Raw genomic sequence first — 19,556 nt, forward strand, 5'->3', positions numbered from 1 at the left:
TATGCAAGAGGCTGACTCAGTCCTGACTCAAATAGGAAGTGACTACAGTGTGACCCTCACTGATAAGAAATTCCAACTATAAAACACTTTCCTAGCAGAAAATGGCTTCTGAGAGCAAGAAAGAGATAAAAGGGGGGATTTCTTATCAGTGAGGGTCACACTGTAGTCACTTCCTGTCTGAGTCAGGACTGAGTCAACCATTTACATACCTGATATTTAACTCTTTCAGGCAGAGAAAGAAAAAAAGGAACACAGCATAGTTATTTGTGTGCTGGGCACTGTACATACACATGTCTATCTCATCATGTCACTTTGGGTATCCTTAAAGCTAGCATTTGTTAATCTCTCATTGCTATCCAATAGTGGTAGCCAGAGTGTTCCCCCCACGTATAGGTTGCCACAGAGTGCACACCTCCCAGTATAGGCAGCCAGAAAGCAGCTCCCCCTCAGTCAAGGTAACCAGAGTTCCACCAGTATAGGTGGCTAGAGATCCCCCTGTATAGGTAGTGAGAGTTTCCACAGTATAGGTGGCTAGAGATCCCCCTGCATAGGTAGCAAGAGGGTGCCCCCTCAAGTATAGGTAGTCAGAAATCCCCCCCGCTCCCCCCCAGAGTGTGGCCAGAGGTCACTGCTTCTGGCACTGCTAATTAACTGCTGGGGGAGGAAGGGGGGTGTTTAAAGCACAAATTCAGCCTTTTTTATGCATTCAGTAAGGCTGCTTTCAGAGTGGGACGTTACAGGCGCAGGTTAGAGCAGCCTGTAATGCAGCCCAACTCACAGTAATGAAAAATCAATGGGCTGTTCACAGTGCCCACGTTGCGTTACAGTGTAACGCTGTACATTCAATAAGAGCACAGCATGCTGTGCGTTATAGGCGGTTTTAGACTGTTTGCACATGCTCAGTAATGTGTATTGTGAGTAGCCACATGGCTAATTAATATTCACTGCTCTGTGCAGACGTCACTGGCGGGACCACGTGATGCGGAGTGTTCCGATCACGTTGTCTCCAGTCTTTTGTCGCATGCGCTGTTTTTGTCCGATAGCATGCGTCAAAAAGTACGCATCAAGAGACTCATAACGCGGCTCTATATAACGTGCAACTTCAAAGCTCACAACGCAGCGTCTTAGTGGGAAAGAGCCCTAAACAAATGATTTTTAAAGTCATTGATGGGCACGTTCAATGAAATGCCGATAATTCTGAGCTTATGAAAATTTGATGCAGGTTGGAAATGGACCAATGGAATGCAGCAGCTGCTGTAGCCTTCCATTCCCCAGCGGCATAAAATTGGCATCAGGCTTGGAAGGACTGCACTGGCCTATCACTGACCATCCCCAACTATCAGGCATAACAGTAACAGGAAAGCAGAGCTCACCTCATGCTGACATCTGTGCCTTAAGGTCTGAGTAGAAATGTCGTAAATGGCTAAAGTTCCGTCCAAGTAGCCGACTGCAGCCAGAGGCAGCCTAGAGCAAAGAGAGAATTAGACCACAAATTATGCATACGACACATTCTGCAGGGGGGAGGGGCCGGACTAATGTGACTGACATAGCACAGCTGGCTACTAAATGCAGAGAAATGGAGGGAAACACAGGAAGGGATATCCCTGCTTGGATTATGTATTATCGGGGGATCCCTAGGAGGCCTTACATTGGACCTGAACTCAGAACTTCCTCTTTGCTCTAAAAGATGAGAAAAAGCATAAATCTTTCTTTGTTACAGCTGATACAAAATGATAACAGCTGATCCTGCAATAAATCTGCATTGTATCTACATCCTGCTTTCATGGAAGCAGACATACTGTTAAAGAGGAACTCCAGTTAAATAATGTAATAAAAAAAGTGCTTCATGGTCCTGACATCACACTGTGGGAGGGGTTTCACCACAATATCAGCCATACAGAGCCCCCTGATGATGATTAGTTTGTGAAAAGGAAACGATTTCTCATGGGAAAGGGGGTATCAGCTACTGATTGGGATGAAGTTCAATTCTTGGTTACGGTTTCTCTTTAACATCCTAAATTTACAAATTAGCTTCTCTGCCGTGGCCATCAGTTCCTGAGCTCACACAGCTGAGAGATCAAATTACAGTGGTGATTAGTCACAGATGAGGGGGAATTAGACAGGCTAAACTCTCTAAATACATACAGGGTGCATTTCTCTAGGTTTTCTTTCTGCCTTGTGCAAGAGTTCAGGTCCACTTCAAAGTACTATGCACAGAGGGAGATGTTGCTTGCTTGGCAGTTGGAAAAAGCGGTTATTTCCCACAATGCAATGAGGATCACAGACAGGAAACTGTCAGGACCATGGTCATGACATCACACTGTGGGAGGGGTTTCACTACAATATCAGCCATACAGACCCCCCCTGATGATCTATTAGGCTGCAATTCCACTTGTGCATAGCGGAATCGCCGGGAAATCACCGCAGACAAAATCGCTTGCGGGTGCGATTTTGCATGCGTTTTTTCCCGCGATTTCGCACAGGGTAGTAGGTGGGCGATTTTAACCATGTCACTGCCTTTGTAAATTAACATTACCTCCTATGCGAAATCGCGGGGAAAAACGCATGCCAAAACCGCATGCGATTTCCCTATTAGATACATTGTATGCGATTCGCTTAGCGGTGTGTGAATTCTGACGGCTCTGCCGTGCAGATTTTCCCCGCACACAAAAACGCTCTGCACAACGCACAAGTGGAAACAGGCCCATCCACTTGTATTGGCTGTGCGAATCCGCATGCGGATTCGCTATAGTGGAAATAAGCCCTCAGAGAAAAGGTGAAGATTTCTCATGGGAAAGGGGGAATCAGCTATTGATTGGGATAAAGGTCAATCCTGGGTTAGAGTTCCTCTTTAAATTGACAATTTAGGAAATAAAAATCTTAGCTGGTGCAGAGTAAAATGAAACCTTACAATCCCCTGGGAAATAATCACATGGAGGGACAATGGCCGGGGGTCTGTCGGTCGTTGGGAAAGCAAACACCATTGATGCACACCCGACTGAGCCCTAGCAAATGGGATTTTTCAGCAAGGCTAAGGCTTCTTGCACATTACGTGTGATTCCAATTTTTTAACTGATCAGATTTAAAAACGTAACTGCATGCTGCTACGTTTTTTAATCGGAATCAAAAATTGTATGTATGTATGTATGTATGTATGTATGTATGTATGTATGTATGTATGTATGTATGTATGTATGTATGTATGTATGTATGTATATATATATATATATATATATATATATATATAAAAATTGTAATCGCATGTAGTGTGCAAGAGGCCTCAATGACACTTTTGGCTGGAAATTGATTGTAAGTTCAATTGCATGGCCACTTTGCGGCATCCTTTCTCCTCCGATACGGTAAAACTATTGGAATGAAAAGGTTGATCGGTTCCCAAAATCAAGTAATGTATAGATACCCTAAATCTCGAAAGCAATTGGTTCCGTCTTCCTAATAATGACACTTACACACTGCAGAACCCCAGAGACTCCACAGAGTTGGACTCGGCCTCCCCGTCTTCCCGTCTGGAGGCTTTGGACACGTTGCTTTCCGTCTTGAACAGACCGACCACCTGCCCAAGAAAATGGATATTGAATGCACACAAAGTATTAACCGCTTAAGCTCTCAGTCGTTTTCACTTTATGCATCCGAGCAATGTTCACCTTCCATTCATTCGCCTATAACTTTATCACTACTTATCACAATGAACTGATCTATATCTTGTTTTTTCCACCACCAATTAGGCTTTCTTTGGGGGGTACATTTTGCTAAGAGCTACCTTACTGTAAATGCATTTTGACAGTAAGAATAAGAAAAAAAACTGAAACAATTCATTATTTTTCAGTATTCGGCCATTATAGTTTTAAAATAATACATGCCTCCATAATTAAAACCCACGTATTGTAATTGCCCATTTGTCATGGTTATTTCACCGTTTAAATTATGTCCCTATCACAATGTATGGCGACAACATTTTATTTGGAAATAAAAGAGCATTTTTCCCGTTTTGCATCCATCACTATTTACAAGCTTATAAAAAAAAAATATATATATATAGAAATATTTCATCTTTACATAGATATTTAAATAGTTTAAACCCTTAGGTAAATATTTATGTGTTTTTTTTTTTCCAGCTTGGTGGCTGGATGGTGTAATGGACCTGGGTTCGAATCTCGGCTCTGCCTGTTCAGTAAGCCAGCACCTATTCAGTAGGAGACCTTAGGCAAGTCTCCCTAACACGGCTACTGCCTATAGAGCACGTCCTAGTGGCTGCAGCTCTCGCGCTTTCAGTCCGCCAGGAGAAAAGCGCGATATAAATGTTATTTGTCTTGTCTTGTCTTTAAATTGTAATGTTTTTTTTTTTTTTATTAAACATTTTATGTGGGTATTTTTGGGAGGGGGGGGGGGGGGGGGGAGTAAATAGTGTTTTATTTAGGGAAAAATTTGTGTAGTGTAATTTTTTTTTACTTTTAGATGTAGTTTTACTCTTTGGCCACAAGATGGCAACCTCGAGTTTGTTTACGTGACGTCACTCTAAGCGTACAATGTACGCTTAGAGGGACATAGTCTCAGAAAAAGCGTAGCTTCCGAGAGAAGCTGTCGCTTTTTCAGCGGGGGAGAGGAATCCGTGATCGGGCACCATACCCCGATACATTGATTCCTGGGCTACCGAATCCGCGGCCGGGAGTGCGCGTGCACTCGAGCGATCGGCCGCGGGAGCGCGCCTGTCCTCCTTGACGTTTTGATACGTCAAGGAGGACAAAGTGGTTAAGGTACATAAACACATCCAACAAAGTGCACCACCCTCACCACTACATGACTGACCCCACAGCAAACAGTTTACACTACATGTAATTTCTATGCACCAACCAACTGATCAACAAACTCATTTACATACCACATGCGCAAGAGAATTGACGGACTGTACGACATGGCCGCATTCAAAACAAGCGCGTCATTTAACCACCCTGGTGTTCTATCAACTGCGCCAGGGTGGCGGCGCAGCAGTTTTTTTTATATTTTTTTTTTTAAAAACATGTAGCTAGCCTCCCTGCGGCGTCCGACCTTACCGCTCGATCGCCGCCGGCGCGTACCCACGTAAGGAAATCCCGTTCTGAACGCGGCGGGTAGCGGCGCATCGGCGGCGGTCGTCATCAACATGCAGCAAGCAAAGTGCTTGCTGCGTGTTTTTGTAAAAAAATTGTGAAAAAAAAAATCGGCCCAGCGGGGCCTGAGCGGCGCTAAGCTCGTCCATACCGCCAAGGAGGTTAAATGATGTTGTACACGCATAGCTAAATGCACGATATCAGCCCAACAGTCACGTGGGTCTCTTATCAGTCGCTTATCTAGTCGTTCGCCACCCTTACACATGCCTGATTGTCATCCAGCATCTAGATTACGTTCCATTGTGCTTGATGCATGGAAATTAGCAGATATCTGGTCGAATGTGACCAATTTACTCGACCAGGCAGGATGGAAAATATTGGTCAACTGTGAAGGAATCAGCTTCTGTTCACATGATTTTGATCGATAAATATCAATTTTTGGTGTCGGAGCATGGAAGCACAACATCGTTCAGCTCGATTAGTGAAGGAGAATTGCATTGGATCTCGCTTGTAGTGTGTGTGGGCCACTAGTCAATCAAACGGTCAATTGACCACACTATTGTTGATTGCCCAATAAAGTAAATTGCTTAATCTATCGGTGGAAAATCGAGTCACGTATGGGCACCTTTAGACAACAACACATCTGTAAACATGACAGGAAGCTCTGATATCCCCTCGCAGTCTCTATAGACTACAGAATTGGCTGCCACCACAAGGACCCCTCACCTTTCCATTGGCCGTGTTCACCATCTTCGTATCACAATCCACAGAGCCTGTGAGCACTAAACTCCCATCAGCATTAGAGGCGACACAAGTCAGCGGCCCAGTGTGGCCATCCGCCCCTACAACAGGAAACAGGAAGTGATGAAAGCAAACAGCCACCAAACTCTCTTCCAACGTATTTGAACACACTGTTTTATTAATGCCTGCTACCCTCTCTGGTAACCTGCTATAGCTGCGGAGTATATGCTCCCCTTCCTGCCTGTCCACTAGCAGAAAACGGACAGGCAAGTAGCTCAAGTAATATCTCAGGGTATCCCATTCTTCAGAAAGTGGTGTGTGCGTTGCACCAAATCAGAGCTTGTTCACACTAGGGGCGTTTTTGTCCTTTTTTCAAGCGCCGGCGATTTTCAAAATCACCCTCAAAGCGCTTGTGCAATAATTCCCTATGACAGAGTTCACATCTGAGATGTTTGTTTCCGCTGCATGGGCCATTTTTGAGGCGATTTTGCCTCAATGGAAGGTATAGGAAAACCGCTTTGTGCAGCGATTGCTTTCGCGCTTTTAAGAATAAATACATTGTATTTATTCTTTTCCGGGTCAAAGAGTTCACTTCCTGACTTGCGTCATGGAGTGAAAAACCGCAATAGTTCTGAAAATGCGCTTATTTAACTACTTAAAGATCGCCTCACACCAATGGGCGTGACCGCGGCGGAAGCCCCAGGACCTCCTAACGTCAATTGGCGTCAAGTCCTGGGGCTGCAGTTTCCCAGGAAACGTCCGCGCATGCGCGATCGTTCCCTGCCGCTTCACAGAACGGAGTTCCGTGAATAGCCTGCTTCCTGCCGATCGCAGCTAGCAGGCTGCTTGTAAACGTAAGGGGAAAGAAATCCCCTTCGTTTACCAGTGTACAGCGTTGCGTTCCCCTGATTGGCCGGGGAGCGCCGTCCTTTCATAGGCTGATGCCTATGAGAGGCGGAACAGGACAGATCGCCGTCCTGTTCCAAATCAGATGCCGGAGGGGAGGAGGGAAGGAGAGCCTCGTAGAGGCTAAAGAAAAAAAAAATACGAACTGCCGCAGCGATCGGACCCCTCCGGCGGCATCTTCCCTTAGGGACAAAAAAAAGGAGGAGAGTCCGATCGCTGGGCTCCTAAGCTGGGCTGTGTTGTGGCTGAAAAGCCTGCACAGCCCAGCACTGCAGAGAACAGCCTGGTCTTTGGGGGGGGGGGGGGGGGTTAGCACTGTGGGCGTGAAGTGGTTAAAGGAGGTCGGCCTGTACTGTGCAGTAGTTCTGCACCTGAGCAGTACGCTCCGATCCGTGTGGCTGTGATTGCCAGCGCTGCTCGCGCAGGCACAGTACAGGCCGACCTCCAGGTCGGCCTGACGTCATCACCTCGGACCGGGAAGAAGAGGAGGCGGGGAGAGCTGCATCGAGGGACATGCTGGGAGCTTGGGGCTGGACGAAGTCCCGGGTAAGTATCCCTTATTTTACTCCTGATGCCTGATAACTCCTTTAAAGCACTTTACAAAAACTGCAGCGCCCACCCGAGCGCCGGAAAGGGAAAAAAATAAATAAAAATCAAAAATCGCTGTGAACGAGGCCTAAATGAGGGCTGGTCCACACTGAAAAACATTTGTTAAAGGATTCTATTGCTCCCGCGATAAGCAATTTTCTTCATCAAGTGATTCCGGTGGAGTTATTTCTTTACAGCTATTTTGTAAATCGGCACATTTTTTTAAAAAAAATATTGAGTTTTTACAATTTTTTTTTTTACCCGATCGGGTCAAGGGGAAAAGCAGAAAATGGTTATGGGTAGACAAGCTCTGGTCAATCGCCGTCCAGAGATTTACAATCGATTTTGCGGCATTCCTATAATTTTGACACAAGTGCAATCGATCTAAAACAAAAAAATAAAAATGCTGCATGTACCAGATTTGCGCTTTTAGGAATATTAAACTTGCTCTACTGAGAACCTGTCACGTTTCATTGTCAGAGCACCTAAGTGATCGCCAGCAATGCACTGAAAAGGAACTAAAAAGCATTGTAGTGTGAGAACCAGGCCTTACATTTCTTTACTGCTAAACAAAATACTTAATAAAAACAAAACAAAAAACTAAACACTTGAGCAGTGAATTTAAGACATCCCTCCAAAATAAGCCCTAGCAGGAATTTTCAAGAATGCTCAAAATATAAGCCCTACCCGAAAGTAAGGCCTAGCGGCAGTAAGAGAAACAAGTATGGGAACGTGTTATTACCAGAGACCATGGTCTCGTGGGTGGGACCATAGCCCCGTAATTGGGCCAATCACTGCACTCACTGCTACTCAGCAAGTGCAGTGATCGGCCTAATAACAGAGCCATGGTCCCACCTGCAAGACTATCGGCTCCAGTAGAGACACAAGTGGTTGTACTTCTTCCCCCTAGGTTGAAGCTAAAGTCACAGTGGCATGGAGCTGGGGGAAAGAAGAGGACAAAGAGAGATACCAGAAGGGACAGTGGAAGACGGCATAGGATATGAGGGAACACAGGATGACAGGGGATAGGAGGACCCAGATACAGAGGGGCAGTGTTCTCCCCAGAGCCTATTACCCGGGCGGAGCGCCCACCAGATCTCTGTCCCCGCCCGGCTGCTGTGATTGGCCGCTTTCTGCATCATTAATTCTTTCCTCCGCACGATAGACATGACAGCTTGGAACGCAAGCAGAGACACCATCTCCGCCCTCCTCCTCAGCTCCTTCCTTCCTATCAGCAGCGTGGAAGGGCGGGGAAATCTCATAGCAGAGAGAGGAACAGGCAGACCGAGGGAACTTTCAGCTGGAGTCCGCACTGAAAATAATGTGCGGTTTGATTTGTTATCTTTTGGTGAGTCACTCCCGCTGGCTACTACAGTGGACAGACGCTCTTCTCTTCCTCTCCGTCAGAGCAGCAGGTACAATGCCCCCTTCCCCAGGTCCTTCAGGTCACAAGAATGTCGGAGACCTCAAAGAAGTGTGGCACATTAACATATCAACATGTTTCTTTATTCTGGAGCATTCAGTGAGAGAGATAAGTGGTTTACAGAGGCTGTAAAAGGCAGCTTTCATTCTGCCTCCTGTGTCTCTGCACTTTATCACAAGCTGACACTTGGTTTGCTAGCCATTAACCCCAAATTGTTCAGTTCAGTTCCATCACTGTATTATCTAGCTTTCAGTATGGGCAATGGCAAAAAGTTTAGTTCAGCATTTTACATCAAGTTTAGCCTTTTTTTTGTCTCAGCAGTTAGTTATTTAGGTTGAGAAAGACATACATCCATTGAGTTCAGACAAAATACTTGTATGTTCACAAATCACTGTGCTGTACAGAACAACTGTAGTGAGAGGTATAAGGAGGCTGCCATCTTTATTTACCCGACAGCCTCGCTGAGCCTTTGCCTATAATACTTTTAGCCATAGCCCCTGAACAAGCATGCAGCAGATCAGGTGTTTCTGACATTGTTGTCAGAGCTGACAAGATTAGCTGCATGCCTGTTTCTTGTCTGATTGAGACACTACTGCAGCCAAGTAGATCAGCAGGGCTGCCATGCAATGTGTATTGTTTAAAAGGAAATAAATATAGCAGCCTCCATATTCTTCTCACTTCAGTTCCCCTTTAAACTAGCATGGCTTTTGCAAAGTCTTCGCTGGAGTTCTCACCACTCATGTCGCCTGCCCGTGTGATCAGCTTTAAGTCAGCACTCCTCTGCAACTAGTGTGTGCAGCAGCAGGAGTAACATACATGGCATGCAGGGATGGTGAATGGTGTCAGGTCATATATGTGATGATGGGGCTATGGCACTAAGGCCCCATTCACACAGGTGCTTTTCAGGGAATCCTTTTGAGCTTTGCTGTACGCCAGCGAACAGAGAATCGCTATGACAAAGCTGCCCTATGGTGGCATTCACACTGCAGTTGCGATTTGTATGAAAATCAGAAATGCACTGCATACAGCATTTTGTGAGTATTCGCAATGCTATTTTTGTTTCTTGAACAAGTTATCGTCCCACCCAGTAGCACTCAGTGTGATGCTGACCTCTCCCCAGCCAGTGCGATTTCCCAGCCAGTATGACCCTCACTCTCCTTTCAGCGTTTCCTTACTTTCTGACCCAGCAGCACCCTGCGTAACCTTACTTCCCCACCCGGCTACTTTTTCATGCCACCCGGCTGGAAAATATTTCTGGGGAGAACACTGAGGGGTACACCATGAGGACACTAAAGCTACAAGGGGGGCACAGGGGCATACAGGAGGTGGTCCCAGCAGAGGAAGAGGCGGCACAGTAGGGAAGGCAGGAGGACACACAGCACAGGAACTAGTGAGTTCATAGAAATATAAGACATCCCCGAAAATAAGCCAGAGTACAACATTTGGTGCAAAAATATATATAAGACACTGTCTTATTTTCGGGGAAACACGGTATAGCGAAAAACTGTAAAATGTAAAAAAAAAAAAATCTCTAGGACACAATTGCTCAGTTTTACCTTTCAAAACATGAACTGCGTTTCCTTGCTTCAAATCCCAAATCCTCACGCTGCCGTCTTCATAGCCCACCACTGCTTTCTTGCCTGGGATAGCATAAAACAGAAAAAGCTCAACAGAATGTAACATTGGAAGCACCCACAGCCCATCTCAGAGCAGAATATAAGCTCTGGTTGGATGGAGCCTCCAGAAAGTTCATACTGATTAGGTATAACTGTTGAATATTAGGTGGAATATTGGATGGAACCTGCAGAATATTTGTTCTAATTGGGTGGGACCTCCAGAATATTTGTTCTAATTGGGTGGGACCTCCAGAATATTTGTTCTAATTGGGTGGGACCTCCAGAATATTTGTTCTAATTGGGTGGGACCTCCAGAATATTTGTTCTAATTGGGTGGGACCTCCAGAATATTTGTTCTAATTGCGTGGGACCTCCAGAATATTTGTTCTAATTGCGTGGGACCTCCAGAATATTTGTTCTAATTGCGTGGGACCTCCAGAATATTTGTTCTGATTGGGTGGAACCTGCAGAATATTTGTTCTGATTGGGTGAAACCTGCAGAATATTTGTTCTGATTGGGTGAAACCTGCAGAATATTTGTTCTGATTGGGTGGGACCTCCAGAATATTTGTTCTGACTGGGTGGGACCTCCAGAATATTTGTTCTGATTGGGTGGAACCTGCAGAGTATTTGTTCTGATTGGGTGAGACCTCCAGAATATTTGTTCTGATTGGGTGGAACCTGCAGAATATTTGTTCCAATTGGGTGGAACCTGCAGAATATTTGTTCTAATTGGGTGGGGCCTCCAGAATATTTGTTCTGATTGGGTGGAACCTGCAGGATACTAGATCCGATTGGGTGGAACCTGCAGAATATTTGTTCTGATTGGGTGGGATCTCCAGAATATTAGTTCTGATTAGGTGGGACCTGCAGGATACTAGTTCTGATTGGGTGGAGTCTTTACCACTCCTAGGAGCTGTAATAAAACCCATCTTTACCATCAGGCAGGAACTGGCCACAAGTTGCAGGGCAGTTGGGTCCTTGGAAAGTTTTGCACTCTCCGCTGGGAATCTTCCACATCCAGGTGTTGCCATCTGCGGTGCCAGCTAGCAGGACGTGGGCACAGGGGTGCCACTGCAGCCACTGGAAGAAAAAAAAAAAGAGACATTGGACCAGGATATTGTGTTGCTTGGTGGGACATTAAATTAATGTAGGGTGTGGGCACACAGACATGGAGCACAGAAATGTTATATGGAGGAGGAGGAGATCTGACGCGTCACTGGATTGAAGACAGCGATTTATAGTTACGCCCGTGTGGTATCGACAATAGATTGTGGGCCTCTCTGAGAAACACATAGGGATGAGACTCCTTATGAAGTACTACAGAAAATGGATCATTCACATTTTCCATCACAAACCAGGAAAAATTGATTGACTCATGAATAAGCCCCTCCTCAGTATAGCCCTCTCCAAAGTAGTCAGATGTTCCCCCTAGTACAAGTCAGTCCCCCTTTCCATAGCCAGATGTACCCCAAGGATGATAGAGCTGTGTGTCAAGACACCACTAGATGGCATCATAGATCTGAGACACAGCGATTGCCACACAGGAAGAATCCCCGATTATTGCACTGCTGACACATTGCTGCATGCTCCGCCCCACAAGCCAGGGAACACAGGTAGTCTTGAGCAGCACACTCTGCACACCATGTTGCAGGGGATGGGGGAATGGACACAGCAGGGAGCCAGCTGGTAAGAGCAGGATTACTAGTGCACAATCCTTACACTCCTCTGTCAGTAACAAAACCTGCTCCACCATCCGTTCTGTTCCACTGATTCACATATAAGCCGAGGGGGCAACTCTTCTGCATATTTTTTTGCGCTGAATAATTAGCTTTATACGCGAGTATCTAAGAAAATAATAAATCATAAAGATAAGTGGTGTATGCAGACCTCCGTGACGGCTATACTTCCACTCCTCACCTCTAAGTCCCCGACTTCAAATGACCAGACTTCCTGTCCGCCCTCCACCTTCCAAGCCTTAAGTAGTCCACTCATATCTCCAGTGGCCACCAGGGTGGAATCATGGCTGAATGCTGCACATGTCACAGAGTCTTTGTGGCCTAAAGAGAAGAGGTTAGGTTATAAAATTGATTGTAGACTTAATGCAACTTTAAAAGACACCAGAAGTGAGAGTGATATGGAGGCTGCCATATTTAATTCCTTTTAAACAATACCAGTTGCCTGGCAGTCCTGCTGATCTCTGTGTCTGCAGTCAAAAACAGTGATGATTCTCAACTGGTGCTACCACATTCTCTCCTGCTCATTTCCGCAGTTACTGCCACCGATCGTTAGATTAACTTCATTCCCATTCATCTCCCCTCTAGTGCCCAGTGATCGCCAGCATCAATGAGATGCCCGTGTCACTTCCGAAGCAACACAGCCATGCATTACTTCATATTTAGCTTACTTATTGTTCGCTTATAGGAAATAATGCGCGAGGACATCTTGTGCCAAATAGTAAAATTACACCTACACACAATTTAATTGTGGCTGACAATCCCTCCTTAAAAGGAAATAAATATGGCAGCCTCCATATGACTCTCACTTCAGGTCCCCTTTCAAGAGAGGCTGGGTCAAAGTTATCTAATGATTTCATGTATACAGAACATGTGCTCAAGAATACCCGGCTTGTGTCCCACCCACAAAAGAGGCGGTCCATCTATATTACATCATGGGGGAGTTACTATTTACCCGGACACTCAAACAGCGTCTCTCCATCGCTTATTCTCCAGATATAGGCTTTGTCGTCCTCTCCTCCAGTCACAGCGAGGCAGCTCTCCTTCGGATCCAGGCTGACACAGAAGACAGAGGCTGAAAAGACACGAACACTCCATCTGTGAGAGCAGTCAGGGCAGGTGCGGCTCCCCCTCCGAGAGGCCAGAGCTCAAATATAGCCCAAACCCTGCCCCCCATACCCATCCAGAGAGGCCGAAGCTCAAATATAGCTTAAACCCCACCCCCCCATATCCGTCCAGAGAGGCTGGTGCTCAAACATAGCCCATACCCCGCCCCCCATCCCTCTCCAGAAAGGCCAGAGCTCAAAATGCAGCCCAGCCCCCCCCCCCCCATACCCCTCCAGAGAGACCGGAGCTCAAATATAGCCCAAACCCTGCCCCCCATACCTCTGTATGGTAGATAGTGGTGAAACCCCTCCCACAGTGCGAGATCATGACCTAGGTCCTCAGTTTTCTTTCTGTGAAACTTATTGCATTGTGGGAAATAATGTCTGTTTCCAACTGCCAAGCAAACAGCATCTCCCTGTAACGATCGGTGTAACACAGAGAGGATCTGATTATCGGTGATCTGCAGTATCACCGAGAATACAGATATATACCCGATTATTGATGATCTGCAGTATCACCGATAATCAGATATATCTCTAACCTCTGGACACCTGAGTAATATGAGTGTTTGGTGCAACAGTAATACTTTGAGGAGAGCACCAGTATAGAGGGTGCAAGGCAGTAAGAGATACTGCCCAAAGAACAGGCTCCTTCAAAAAGCCTGAGGCTCCCCAAGGGGAGGAGTCAGGATGAGAATGGGAAGGACCAGAGTGTGAGTGACACCAATGGTGAAGTGTCACTGACAGATCTGTGAACTATCTCTAAACAGAGGAGATAGTTCTCGAGGTCAGACAAGCCAGGTCGGCAACAGACAGACAGATTAGGTACAGAGGAAGGAGACAGACTCGGAATCCTAAGGCAAGCAAGGTTTGGCAACGGAGTATCAGATATAGCGAAGTACCAAATCAGAGATCAGGAGAGTGGTCAGGAAAGCAGAAGGTCATAACAAATAATCAACAATGTCCAGTCTATAGGTGTGAGCTCCTTGATCATCAACACCCTGGAACTAGTCTGAAGTATAACAGGATGGTAAAGCTAATTCCTAGTCTTGGGTGTGAGCTCCGTAGTCATCAACACCCTGGAACTAGTCTAGAGAATAACACAGATTCTGACAAACAGGTCTGAGTGCTACCACGTAGTGATCGCAACGGCAGACAACCAGAGAATGACCAGCACCCAGTATATATAGCAAGGCGCTCTCTAGGGCCTCCCCTAAGTGCTGGACCAATGGGAAGTGGTGGAATTGTCAGCTGACCGGCTTGGTCAGCTGACTCCCTTCTGGCTGTCATAAAAGCTCTGCCTCTCAGCGCGCGCGTCCTTCTGAACCTGTGTGGACTATCAGTCCCAGCCACACCAGACATGTGTTGAAAAGCACTCGCCGCGCTGAACGTGGAATCCGCCGCACCACTATCAAGGCATGCGGTGGTTTCTCCGCGTTCGGCCATACTACTGGATGTAGGCCTACGCGTGCAGACCGCCGCGTAGGACGCGGAATCAGCCGCCTTGTTCTGAGTACACGCGGCGGCTTTTCCGCGTTTTCTCACACTCCCTATGCACGTATGTAGGTCTATAAATAAACAACCGTTTAACCAATCGCATTGTTAGTGGGTGTGGTTATAGATAATAGCAGTTGGCGCTGTCTAGTTGTTTTCTCGCCTGCCAGTAGTAAAAATGATGACCTGCAGGCTCATTATGAATCAAAACATGAATTACATGGCGATTATCAGTCATTTCTTGATCTCTCCTATTTTTTAGCTTCTCGCTTTGCAATGTATTGATTTCTTTTTACCCCACTACAATTTTTGTAGTAAAGTTCTTTGTTAAAGAGGAACTCCAGTAAAAATAATGTAATAAAAAAAAGGGCAAAATTTTGTTACAATAATTATTTATAAATGATTTAGTCAGTGTTTGCCCATTGTAAAATCTTTCCTCTCCCTGATTTACATTCTGACATTTATTACATGGTGACATTTTTACTGCTGGTAGATGATGTCACTGGAAGGAGATGCTGCTTTTTTTTTTTTTTTTTTTTTTTTTTTTTTTTTTTTTTGGGCAGTTGGTAACAGCTGTTATTTCCCACAATGCAACAAGGCTCCCACAGTGTGATATCAGGACCTCAGAGTTGTGAGGCGCTGACATCACACCAAGGGAGGGGTTGCACCACAATATCAGCCATACAGACCCCCCTCCGATGATCCGTTTGTGAAAAGGAATAGATTTATCATGGGAAAGGGGGTATCAGCTACTGATTGGGATGAAGTTCAATTCTTGGTTACGGTTTCTCTTTAAAGAGAACCAGAGACGAAGCACCCTCACGTATTTTATTACATTTATTAGTGGGAACATGACAGTAAACACCTACCATGCTTTTAGTTTTATTCTTCTCTGCCTAATCTGTCTGTTATCAGCTGTGATCAGAATCCCCGACTGAGCATTCAGTCTAGGTTTGACCTGGAATCATTACAGCTGAGTCAGTCTTCTGTGGAGTCTTTTCAAGCCCAAGCCTGCCCCCTTATGGCTCAGCTTTCCTGCTTTGCATACTTAGAGCTCTGATGACATGGGAGGGGCTGCTGCTGCCGAGAAAGCTCTGAAACAGACAAGTGTATCTGTGTGCACTGTGCAGCCAGTCATTATCTACTGTATGCAGTTTAATTTCTATGAGAGACACTTCCTACAGGCAGCTGCACAGCAATGCAGAATAATGAAAGCACACAGATGAAAGGCTGCAGCAGCCCTGCTTGTCTATAGTCTAATAGAGGCTAGATAGCACATCCAGAACAGCTTATAACCTGGAAGCAGAAGGGATATGAGCCAGCGGCCATATTGGATTTTTCCTAGAGCAATAATGGATTAAAAAAACACTCAAAAAGGCACACCAGAGCGGCAAAATTATCAGGTAGAGCATTTATTCTTTACAAGCTATCAACTGATATGTTTATTTTGTGTGAATTGTTCATCTCTGGTTCCCTTTAAGCTAGATTGATCTAGTAAAGTGGAATGTTACAGAAGGGTGAGCAGAAGGCGGTAGGGATTCGGTAGGGATTGGGTAGGTATAGCATTCGCGTCTCACCTGTGTGTTTGGAGAAGGTCAGTTCGCTGTCATCATGAGGCTCAGCTCCTTCCTCCACACCCTCATCCTCCGTCTCCCACTCCTCATCCCTCATCTCCCCATCCTCAGCTTCATCACCAAAATCCACGTCTTCCATCTCATCAGCAAGGTCATCTGAGAAGAGACATGGCAGCCGCTAACACAGTTCTATTATAAAATCATTCTCGTCAGCTAACCACAAATGCAGCAAACCAGGCTCAGGTAAAGTGAGCTTTACTCCAGAGAAACAAAATGAATGTAAGAGTTCAGGCTGTATTTATTTTTTTTATTTATTAATTGTATTTATAAAGCGCCAACATATTACGCAGCGCTGTAAGGCTGTATATGCAGAAGTCAACAGTAAGGCTGGATCCCGACTATAAGCGCTTTTCTGAGCACTTGTGATTGCTGAGCGCTTTTTAAAAATCACTCCCATTCACTTTCATTAAAATTGTGGTAAAAATCACTGCATATGCAATTTGCGCGATTGCTGTGATTTTTAGCGTGATTTTAATGCGGCGTTTCAGATGCGGCGTTATTTGGAATCTACCGCCGTCCCATTTAAGTGAATGGGAGCGTTTATGGCTGGCTTTTGCAGGCTTTCATGAAAGCCTGGCGGTAGATCCCAGCGTTGCGTCTAGTCTCAAAAGCAACATGTTGCTTTCAGAGGCGGTAAACGGCAGGAAACAATAGCAGAGATCAGAACTGCTAGCCTTGAACGCTTCCCAAAAGCCTTCAGAAGCTAGCTTTTAAACGCTAGCGTTTTAACGCGGCGACAAGCGAAAGCTCAGCAGACACCCATGTGAACCAGCCCTTACACAGGCTGGGAAAGTGTACACAACATTTCTCCAACAGCTGATTCGTTACTACACAGCAGCTGCTCTGTTCCATGTGAAGTGCTGTTACTAAGCAGCCTGTATTCTCGTTCAATAGAGGTGCTGTGGAACCCCTTAGTGGACAGAAGTGAAAAGTTCCTATGAATGCAATGTACTGTATATTAAAGAGACACTGAAGCGAGAATAAATCTTGCTTCAGAGCTTATATTCAGCAGGGGCATGTGTGCCCCTGCTAAAACGCCGCTATCCCGCGGCTAAACGGGGGTCCCTTACCTCCCAAATCCCCCCCCCCCCTGCAAAAACCACGACCAACTTGGTCGTAGATTTTACTGCTGTTGAGGCAGGGCTAACGGCTGCAGCCCTGCCTCTCAGCGCCGTCTATCAGCAGCGCATCGCCGCCTCTCCCCCGCCCCTCTCAGCGAAGGAACACTGAGAGGGGCAGGGGAGAGGCGGAGATACATGCTGATAGACGCGCATGGGGCAGGGCTGCAGCCATTAGCCCTGCCTCACCAGGAAGAGATCCCCGGGCACCACGGAGGGGATTTGGGAGGTAAGGGACCCCCATTTAGCCGCGGGATAGTGGCGTTTTAGCAGAGGCACACATGCCCCTGCTGAATATAAGCTCTGAAGCGAGTTTTATTCTCGCTTCAGTGTCTCTTTAAATACATGAAGATTAAACACATTTATTTGTGTAGTAACGAATCAGCTGTTGGAGAAACGTTGCGTACACTTTCCCAGCCTGTGTAACTGACAATTTGGCCTCAATTCACTAAGTTTAACTCCTGTCTTTAATAACTCTTCTGAGCTGTTATACAGTTATCACAATTATATCACCATGGTGATAACTGTAAAACAGTTTAGAAGAGTTATTAAAGACAGGCGTTAAGCTTAGTGAATTGAGGCCAATCTGTTTACATGTGTCCTGCTAGATGGGATAATACGCAAGTACCTTTATGCATTTTCAATTTTACAAATTTTTACAATAGCTGTCCTTCAAATCTGTCTGTTTACATTATAGAAAAAAAATGTCTGCAGGTTTGTGTTTTATATGCAAACACTACTTTGTTTAACTTTCTTTTCCCCACCAGTTACTGGGGAAATAACTTCAAAGGAACTCCCAGGGGAGGATAGATAAAATATAATTAAAGAAATATAAACCACATAAAATGGTGTAAGGCCTGGGACCAATTAGCAGTGCTTTTTTAAGTGCTTGTCATTTGAAAAGCCGTTGCTAATGTAATGCTATGGGTGTGATCCCACTTGAGCAATGTTGTTTTTTTTTAAATCCTCCATAACATCAGATTAGCAAGAGCTTTACAAATCACAAGCAATTAGAAAAGGCTGCTAGTGGGTCCCAGGCCTTAAGCTGGGAATACACGGTTCGTTTCTGCCGTGCGTTTCTCCTCGATCGTTTTTGCCGCTCAATTCTCTTGTCTTCCGCTCATTTTTCTTATCTTTTTCTATTCACTTCTATCAGAAATCGAGCGGCAAAAGAAATAGAAAGGGAGATCAGACATGTCGGAAATTATATATCGAGCCATCTAATCACCTCAAAAACTAACCATGTATTCCCAGCATTAGTCCTCTTACACACTGCAAATTGCAAATCCGATTTCAGATTCAGATTTGCGATTCTGATATTCCCTGGATGCGATCAACGCAAGAAGAAAAACGCAGAAAAACACAGCATAGTACAGATTGAAAAATAAAATTGCAAATTGGAATCGCATGCAGCGTGCAAGAAGTCTAAGGGCTCTTTTCTACTATGAAATGCGATCGTAATCGCGTTTCAATTTCCACCATGCGATTGAGCTACTATACTCAGTATAGTAGGGGTCAATCGCATCCAAAACGCGTCAGGACGATGATTGCGCTAGGACCAAAATCACATCGCAATCGGATCGCACTAATGGAAATTGCCGCTGTTGTTTGCATTAGTTTAATGTACCTTGCGTTTTGCGGTTGGAATCAAATCGCAGGGTAGTGGAAAAAGGCACTAAGGCTGCTTTTCCACTAGGAAGTGCGATCGCAGAACCTACGTTTTCCACTTGCCACGACTGCGCTGTGCACAATGAAGCACAATCGAACCAAAAATCGTGCAGCTGACAATTGCAACTCATCAAAAATCGAGACGCGCTAATGGAAAATGAGCACAACAATTTACAGTACATATAAATCTTGGCGCTGAGGCGCAAGCAGTCTAACACACTTCAGTCACATTTATTGAAACTCGATATGAACAATTATAAATACCAACATGAATATCCAGAAACAGGAATGGGTAAGATCGGTAGGGAGTTACACCCACACCTGTTGACTATAATGGGAACACTAAGGTGTGTGCATTTGTCAACTGGAAAAACGCAACGCATGAGCGGTAATCAGAGCGGGGTGCGTTTCCCCGGTGTTC

At 45.4% G+C, this 19,556-nt stretch overlaps 1 protein-coding gene across 1 annotated transcript in view; it reads right to left on the reverse strand.

The window, feature by feature from the left end:
• AAMP (angio associated migratory cell protein) overlaps nt 1–19,556 on the reverse strand; it is a 36,349-nt gene that overhangs the window by 9,549 nt on the left and 7,244 nt on the right. Inside the window, exons 3-10 of the mRNA XM_068246115.1 lie at nt 16,293–16,445; nt 13,071–13,190; nt 12,300–12,439; nt 11,318–11,462; nt 10,320–10,403; nt 5,832–5,947; nt 3,468–3,571; nt 1,374–1,464 (exon numbers count right to left, since the gene is read on the reverse strand). Coding sequence (XP_068102216.1) covers nt 1,374–1,464; nt 3,468–3,571; nt 5,832–5,947; nt 10,320–10,403; nt 11,318–11,462; nt 12,300–12,439; nt 13,071–13,190; nt 16,293–16,445 — 953 coding nt within the window. The remainder of the gene's footprint in view (nt 1–1,373; nt 1,465–3,467; nt 3,572–5,831; nt 5,948–10,319; nt 10,404–11,317; nt 11,463–12,299; nt 12,440–13,070; nt 13,191–16,292; nt 16,446–19,556) is intronic.

This window comes from Hyperolius riggenbachi, chromosome 7 (assembly GCF_040937935.1).
Source record: "Hyperolius riggenbachi isolate aHypRig1 chromosome 7, aHypRig1.pri, whole genome shotgun sequence".
Lineage (NCBI taxonomy): Eukaryota > Metazoa > Chordata > Amphibia > Anura > Hyperoliidae > Hyperolius > Hyperolius riggenbachi.